The sequence below is a fragment of the Aphelocoma coerulescens genome, chromosome 4A (assembly GCF_041296385.1).
Source record: "Aphelocoma coerulescens isolate FSJ_1873_10779 chromosome 4A, UR_Acoe_1.0, whole genome shotgun sequence".
Classification (NCBI taxonomy): domain Eukaryota; kingdom Metazoa; phylum Chordata; class Aves; order Passeriformes; family Corvidae; genus Aphelocoma; species Aphelocoma coerulescens.
The window spans coordinates 16,029,407-16,037,358 of NC_091018.1; the positions used below are offsets into that span (position 1 = coordinate 16,029,407).

Genomic DNA, 7,952 nt, shown 5'->3' on the forward strand with positions numbered 1-7,952 from the left:
TGTTTGTTTAAATTGCACAATAATGTTTGCATCTAAAAATTATTTAGAAGCTAATAAGGCTTAATAAAGTTTGACTGTATACTTGTTAATAAAAATGGTTTCAATATTCTCCATGAAGGAAAAGTAAATTGAAGGTGATAACATAAAGCTTGAAGCAAAACAGGCCCGAGTTAATGGGAAAGGAGAAGACTCACTGCATTTGTTCACTGATGGGCTTAAGAAAACCTGTGTTGAGAATGGAATTCAACTTATAGTATTTTATAAAATTTAAGACAGTGAACTTAATGGCAGTTTTCTCTAATAGATTAGAATTATTGCAGTATTACTTCTCCTTTAGAGACAGAAAGCACAGACATAGACATAATTCAGACTACCAAAAGTTAGTGTGATGCACATACTGATTTCAGCTACCTTGGTTTGGAGGACTCCAGAGTCCTGGGTTCAAATTTTACCTTAGGCATTGGTTCATTTGCCTGTATGTTAATAAATTTAATGAGGTGTGGGATGACCCCTGCTGGTGTCCCTGCTTATGAAAAAAATATGTATCTGGCAGGAAGAGAGGACATGTTAATTTCAGTCCAAAAAGTTACAAATATAAACTCTCTCACAAAATGTATAAAAATACCTAATCCAATGCATAAAATATTATGAGTAATGTTCTGTTAAGTATGAAAATAATCTTAAGCCATTGAACATTACTGTGTTAGAGCTGCAACGCAATGTATTAAGAAGGACATTAATTGTTCAGTTCACTATGACATTGTGTTAAACATCTTTTATTAATGAGCTGTTATTCCCGGCTGAGGCATTTGATAACCTCTAGTCCATTGCTAAATCCTCTCAGTTGATTTCAGTGAATCACTCTAAACAAACCTAGAGGGAAAAAATACCCCAATAATTTACATTTGAGTCTGTAAGGTCCTAGCACTAGAGTCATTTAAAGAAAGGCAGCTTTCCTATAAATCAAACCTTCTGATTTAATGCAGCTGACATATAGATCTATTTTACAATTTTTTTTTTAATTTCAAAAATACAACACATTAAAATAGGTTCAATTTATCAAAGCTAAGAGCAACAATTAAGTAATAATGTACTTAAAGTGCAAAGGCACTTTAACACAAAAAAGTGACGCCCAGTGGCTATAGTTGGTAATTGAAATAGCAGTACTGTATATTATTATTTACAAAAGAAAGTCATAGTCCAGGAAAAAAGATCTTTGGAGATCTTCTACATAATACATTAAGTTTCCACTTTGAAATGAAAAGAAAAAAAACAACAGAAAAGCCAAAGACCCCCTTCCTCATTTCCTTCGAAATCGAAAAAGAATTATGCAAGATCTATTACAGAAAGATACATTTGCAATGACAGTTCCTAGAGAAGGGTCAAAAGGAGAGAGATATAGAAATAACTTAAAGGGAACTTTGCAAAAGCAACACCACATCCCTGCTATGCTGCAAGGGTTCCTTTTCTCTCTCACTCCCTCTCTGATTTAAAAAAGTGGAAATGTTGGGAATGCGACAGATGACATCAGTACTGAGTTCAGACTCAAAGAAATGTGATGCTGAGCTCATTTAAAAAATTTCCTTTGTCTCCCACCTCCCCCCTCACAGCTGACTGATTGCAGTTTGTTTTTCCAGAACTTCGAGGTAGTCTGGTTCTGTTTGTAGCTTTCCTTGGAGTAAAGGATGCTCAGGTTTAGACTGTTCTGCAAAATATTTCCTGGGAGTTCCATATAAAACAGTTTTATTTATCCTGTCCTGGTTTTGGCGTCTGGATTCATATGAAGGGGCAAACTGCCTTTTGGGTAAGGTACAAAAGTTATAATGAACTAATCCTCCAGTGGGGAGTTCCTTGACCCTTTCTGCAATATTTTGATACAGCAGCTCTGGTTCCCTTGGCGAGGACTGTTTTTCCAGTAATTCAGCTGCACTGATGGTAAATGCAAGACTGGTGGGATCTTCTTTTTTGTGGTCAAGACTGCTGTAGCTAAACTCATGGAGATTCCTGTAATAGGCAACTGGGTCCCCCTCCTTTTGCATGTAGATTGGGTTTTGGCACATCTGTCCAACAGGAGGGGGAATGTAGTTATAAACATGTCCTTCAGTTTTATCATGGGTCTCAGAGTTGTAAGACCCATACTGGAGCTGAAATGAACTTATATCTACGTTGTTGGCGCTGCTGGGCATGCTCTGCACCCCCTTCCGGCGCTTAAGGACGAAGACAAACAGACCTGCCCCAAAACAGACAGACAAAATAAACACAACCAGCAAGCCTAAAATTAGGACAGACAGTGGAACTTCAGTGTGTAATTCTGGGTAGGAGCTGGGTGTGACACCGAGATGGGGGGTATCTGTGTTCTGGTTCATGGAGAGGAGAGAAGAATCTGACAAGTTGGGGTTCTCTGGGCAGATGGCTTCTTTGCTCAGGAATTTCAGATGCTCTCCAGAGTGCTTGGCAGGAGACTCACATATTACTTCATTGATAACTACAGGGGGATTTGACTGCTGGTTGTTCTGATCAGTGACTTTCTCTATCCAGTTCCTCAGTCCCAGGATGTCACATGTGCAGTCCCAAGGGTTCTCTTGGAGGTCTATCTGAATTAGAGCTGAGAGCTGGTCCAAGACTCCTCTCACAGGCAGGTGGGAGAAATGGTTGTTTCTAAGGTTGAGCCTGGTGAGGGAAGTGCCGCCAAAGACATTGTCAGGCAAGGATCTGAGCAGGTTGTTATTGAGAAACAACAGATGAAGATTACTCAGAGCATCAAATGTGCGTGGCAGGATCTCCTTAATGACATTGTACTCTAGGTAGAGATATTGCAGGCTGTGCAGCCCTTCGAACATGGATTGGTACAGAACCTCAAGGTAGTTGCCATTGAGATAAAGTCTGCGTAAACTTGTGAGGTTTGTAAAGGCACCTTCTTGTATCACTGCAATTCTGTTATTTCCTAGATGTAGCAAATCCAGAGAGCTGTACTCTGTGAGATCGGTTCTATAAATGACTTGCAGATAGTTACTGGTAAGGTAAAGTTTCTTTGGACTGGTTGGCCTGGGGTGGAGATCGGAGATGTTACTTATCTTTTTCTCTTGGCAGTTAACATTTAGGCCATTGTCTGAGCTCTGGGACGTACAGATGCAGCCAGCTGGGCAGGTGATGGGCACAGGAGACTTTGTCTGGTAAACCATGATAGGTCCAAATATTTGTCTGTCTTTTGACACAGAAACACGGGGGGTGGGGCGGTTCCTAGTTTTGGGTGGCCGGCTGGCTTTTGGGGCCCTGGTGGGATTGATGGCAGAGTTGGCCGTGGGCGACAGCCTTGAGATGTGTGGGTCTGAGTGGACAGGGTGTTTTTCCCTCTGGCTTGAATCACTGGAGCTTTTCCTAGGGCAGAGATCTTGCCTGGTGAGCTGGGTCACATCTTTTCCATGAAGCCTGAAGGGGGTTTCACAGACTATCTCACCCACAAACACGGTGATGGTGTCTAGCCAGGCCTTGAGTGGCAGCAAGTCGCAGGTGCAGTTCCAAGGGTTTTCCTCCAGCTGGATTTCCATGATGCCTCCAATGTGCTCCAGCACACCAGCAAAAGGCATCATCTTCAGCCGGTTCCCCCGCAGGTCCAGGTGAGTGAGGAGCACAAAGCGGAAGACATTGCTGGGCAGGGACAGCAGGAGGTTGTCATTGAGAATCAGCACCTTGAGCTTGTTCAGCTTGCTGAATGCCCCCGCTTCAATGGCACTGATGTAATTGTAATCAGCCTGCAGGTACTCCAGACTCTCCAAACCCAGGAAGGTGTCTTCCTTCAGCACTTCCAGCTTGTTGTTGTTGAGGTGCAGCCTCTTGAGGGTGCGGAGGCCGCTGAAGGCCCCTGTGCGGATCTCCTGCATGTCGTTGTTGCCCAGGTGCAGGGTCACGGCGTTGGAATAGTTGACAAACTCATTGGGGAACAGGCGGGTCAGTGCGTTCCCATTGAGAAACAGCTGGTAGATCTTGGACGGGGGCGGCAAGAGGAGGCTGACGGTTGTAAATCCCTTGTTTTCACAATTAATGTTCAGCACGTTCTCCTTCTCCTCACAAGGGCAGCGGCTCTTGCTGCAAATGTCTTTGGCAGGTTTGCGACTCTCTGTCCACGAGATCCCAGCCACTGTTAACAAACTGAGCAACCAAACACCCTTCAGCATCTTTATGCGCCGTCGATCCCCGCTTTGGTACCTACAGTCAAACCTTTTGAGACAGGTAAGGAGAGAAAGAAGAAATCCCCAGTGAAAACGGCCGGGAGCAGAGGCTGCACGAGGAGAGCGAAAGCAGGTCGGAAGGCTGCGGGGGAAGGGGAGCTGCAAGGCAGCGACTTCCAAACTCCTCTGGAATCCCCCCCCTCCTCCTCCCTTCTTTTCCTCTCGGAAAGCGCCTGCGGACCTGCTGCGGGGGAAGCCCCGTCGGGGAGCTCCCCGAACCCGGGGTCCCCAGCGCTGGGCTCTCCGCCCGATCCCCCGCCCGTCGCAGCCGCCGCCTCCGCCCCGGCGGCCGCCGGCAGCACGATCCCATTCCCGCTGCCCGTCCCGGGGCCGCCCCGCTCCCGGCTGCCGGGCTCCCGGTGCCTTGCCAGCATTTGAAACCGGGGGACACAACGCCTGACAGCAAACCCTCCCTGCTGCCGGGGCGCCTCCGGACCGCGCTCCCCGGACCGCGCTCGCCGCGCCGCCCCCCGCGCTCGTACCTGCTCTCGGGCCGCCCGAGGGGGCAGCGGGGGCAGTGGCCGCCGCCGAGAGCCGCCGCGCCCCGGGAGCCAGGCGCCCGGCGGCGAGCGGCATCGCCCGCTCACGCCTCAGGAGGAGCCCAGCGGGGCGCCGCCGTCCCGTCCCGTCCCGGCCGGGCCCGTCCCGGCCGCGGCTGTGCGGGAAGTTGGGCCGGGCGGGGCCGAGAGCGGCGGCGCTGCGGGAGCGCGGGGCTCTGCGCGGGCTGTGCGCGGGGCGCGGCGCGGCGCGGCGCTTTTGCCGGGTGCCCCGCGCGGAGCCGCGCTGACGTCAGCCGGGGGCGGGGGGGACACGTTTTTCCCAGCCCCCCTGTCCCAGTCCCCGTCCCCCCCCTCCCTGCGTGGCTCTCGCAGCCGGCTCCGCTCCTGGCTCGGCTGCTCATCGCGGGAGCGCTCTGACAGCACCTGCAGGACAGCGCGGGCACTCGGAGCCGGGAAGGGGAATAAGGTAACAAGCGGATTTACCTGGGTCCGGAGAATTTTTTGGCCCCGAGTCCCTAAATCCGTGCCCTCAAAATCGAGAGCAAGTCAAGCAGCTTCTTCGGCACAAGCCAGCCGGCAAGCGCGCACGCACCGCGCACACACGCACACCGCACACACGCACACCGCACAGAGACATGCACAGCCCGCACACATCCTCCGCACACGCCGCACAGACGCGCACATAACACATCACACATCACACACATGCACAGTCTGGCTCTCGGAACAGAGGTGCTGCAAATCCCGGATCTGGCATCAGCATCGATCCCCCGCTCCCGCTGGAGCAGCCCCCTTCCCAAATTGCCGTGCCGAGCTCTGCCCAGCACACTGGTGTTCTACACGTTCAGGGAAGTTCAACACCTTCCACCCAACCGGGCTGTCAGGCAGCGGCAGTCCCAAGCCTGAATCCCTACACCCTCTGGAATGCTCCCCCGAGTGCTGAGCAGCCAGATCTAACCACATCTAACACCATCATTCCCACTTGGCTGGATTAGTCCCTCTGCCCCATTGCAATGTTGTGGTGTAGCATTTGGCTGCCTTTAAAAAGAACAAGATGTTGAACGTGGGTTATTGCAACTTTGCTTAAGCTCCATGCCCTGGGCACAGATCTGTGTGATGGGAAAGGATGGCTGCTCTTGATCTCTATCTGAAAGGTAAAACTTTGGGTTCACACTGGGGGGAGGGGAAAAAAAGGCACTCCACAGGGAATTTTTAAAGTGCTAGAAGGGCAAGATGCATTTTTGCCAGATTCTTATAAGGAACTATACACACTTTACTTAGTCTCCAGAATGTAAAGGTTTGCTGCCAAAAGAGTTCTGGGCTTGGCAAAAGTGGTACTGTCATCTCATGGTATTCTTTAGCTATAATGTATCAGAGCCCACATTTTAGGAGCAGCAAAAATGTACTGTCTATTCTAATCTCTCTTCTTGAGGCTGGAAAAGGTAACATCCTGCAGCAGCCAGCACAGATGCCTTTGCAGTGCTCCTGGACAGGAATAGTGCTGGAGTTTTCATTTGGGATTGAAGCAGTTGCAGCTTCCCTATCTAAAATTTGGAGAGGTTTTGGAAAGAGCAGGAGCATCCCACATTGGAGCACGCTTTTGGTGTGATGCTGTGTGAATTTCAACAAGATTGTGATTCTGAAATGCACTCAGAACTGCTCCATCCTAACTCTCTTCTTCCAGCTGAATTGAAGAGCAAAAATTGCTAAGATCAAGAAAGATGTGTGTGGCAGATCTGCCGTTTTACAACACTAATACACCAGCAGCCAGATTATTATTCTGTTAGATTTTTTTTGCTTGTTTTCTGCTTCAAACATGAGGATATGATGTTTGGGGAGCAAAATTGGACTAGTTACAGACTGTAGCAAATCCTGTTTTCAGCTCTTTCTAACACAGTCTGGGGGCACAAGCCTAAAAAGAGAAGGTGAAAAGAAATCCAGGTTGATTTTTTTATTTTTTTCAGAGGGGAGCATATTCACACACACTGTGCCCACGCTGCACAGAGGCACACAGAGGTTCCTGTAACCTCCCTTCATCACATTTCACCTGAGCAGCCCAGCACAGCACTGCCAGCTCTCATAGGGCTCGCTCCAACACACAGCAAAAATGAAGGCACCAGTAAGTCCAGTGCATTTTTCCCTTGTCTCACAGTGTACATTTGTTTTATGTGCATGAGTTTCAGTCAGGTGCAGCTTTCTGGTGAGTAAGGACCATGTCCTGGAATTGGCTTATGAGGCAACATACACTGTCCCACTTGCTTGTGTTTACTAATAGGTAGGAAATGTGTTTGTGGCACTGCTGCTGCTGCCTTGGAAGGGAGAGCGTACGCATGGCATGCCTCAGCAGTAATTACCAGATTCATGTGGGATGGAAGGAACAGCATGTTAGGGGATTGCAGCAGTAAAAAGACACAGAGATGATACTGATTCTATTACACTGCAAATGCATGCATATAATAACCATGGTTGTAGGAGGAGGAACAAGGATTAAAAAAAAATAATAGCTTCAGCTTTTTATTTAGGAACAAAGTCCTGATTTCTCAGCATGCCTGAAGTGTTTTATAATACCTTCAATTAAAAACATAGTATAAAAGAACAGCTTTTTTCCTCCACCTGTTTTACTGCCTTTTTATTTTGCGTGTTGAGTACAGGAACACTTCCAGTCTGTGACTATCTGGGAGCCTCCAGGAATGGAAGGCCAGGAGGCAGGTTGGTACAGCAGCCCATGAGGGCTTGGGGAAACTCAGGGTTATGCCTGATTTGTCAGCATTGTAAAGGTCCCAAATATTTAGCTGTGTTCCCTTATCCTCCTTTTTGTGCAAAGTTATGAAGACAGAGTACAGATTCAAAGATTATGAGGCTTAATAGAACCACTGTGGCTTTTGGATCTTGCATAACCCAAGCCATCAGCTAAATTGGAATTAATTCCTGTTCAAACTAGATCATACTTCATAGGAAAAAGAAAAAAAAAAATGAAACCCAATAAAATATCCAGGCATATTTTAGCAATTGCCTATGGTGAAAATCTGCCATCGTGTTTGGTAAATTGTTCCAATAGGTTTCATCCCCCACAGGTAAAAAATTTGGCTTTCTCTACCACTCTGCATCTAACTGTCTTCAATGTGAAATGTTTATCCTTGTAATATCCTTGTCTGCTGGCTTAAGAGCCCTTAATTATCCCATACCTGTTTCCCATGGGGACACTCCCAGTCTGCTGCAGAGC

At 48.0% G+C, this 7,952-nt stretch overlaps 1 protein-coding gene across 1 annotated transcript; it reads right to left on the minus strand.

Annotated features, from left to right (window-relative positions):
• Positions 1-737: 737 nt before the first annotated feature.
• Positions 738-4,752, minus strand: SLITRK2 (SLIT and NTRK like family member 2). Its single transcript, XM_069014933.1, has 2 exons — positions 4,712-4,752; positions 738-4,218 (listed from the first exon to the last, which is right to left on the minus strand). The coding sequence occupies exon 2, from the start codon at positions 4,173-4,175 to the stop codon at positions 1,605-1,607; it is 2,571 nt and encodes an 856-aa protein (XP_068871034.1). The 5' UTR covers positions 4,176-4,218; positions 4,712-4,752; the 3' UTR covers positions 738-1,604.
• Between the last annotated feature and the right edge of the window lie 3,200 nt (positions 4,753-7,952).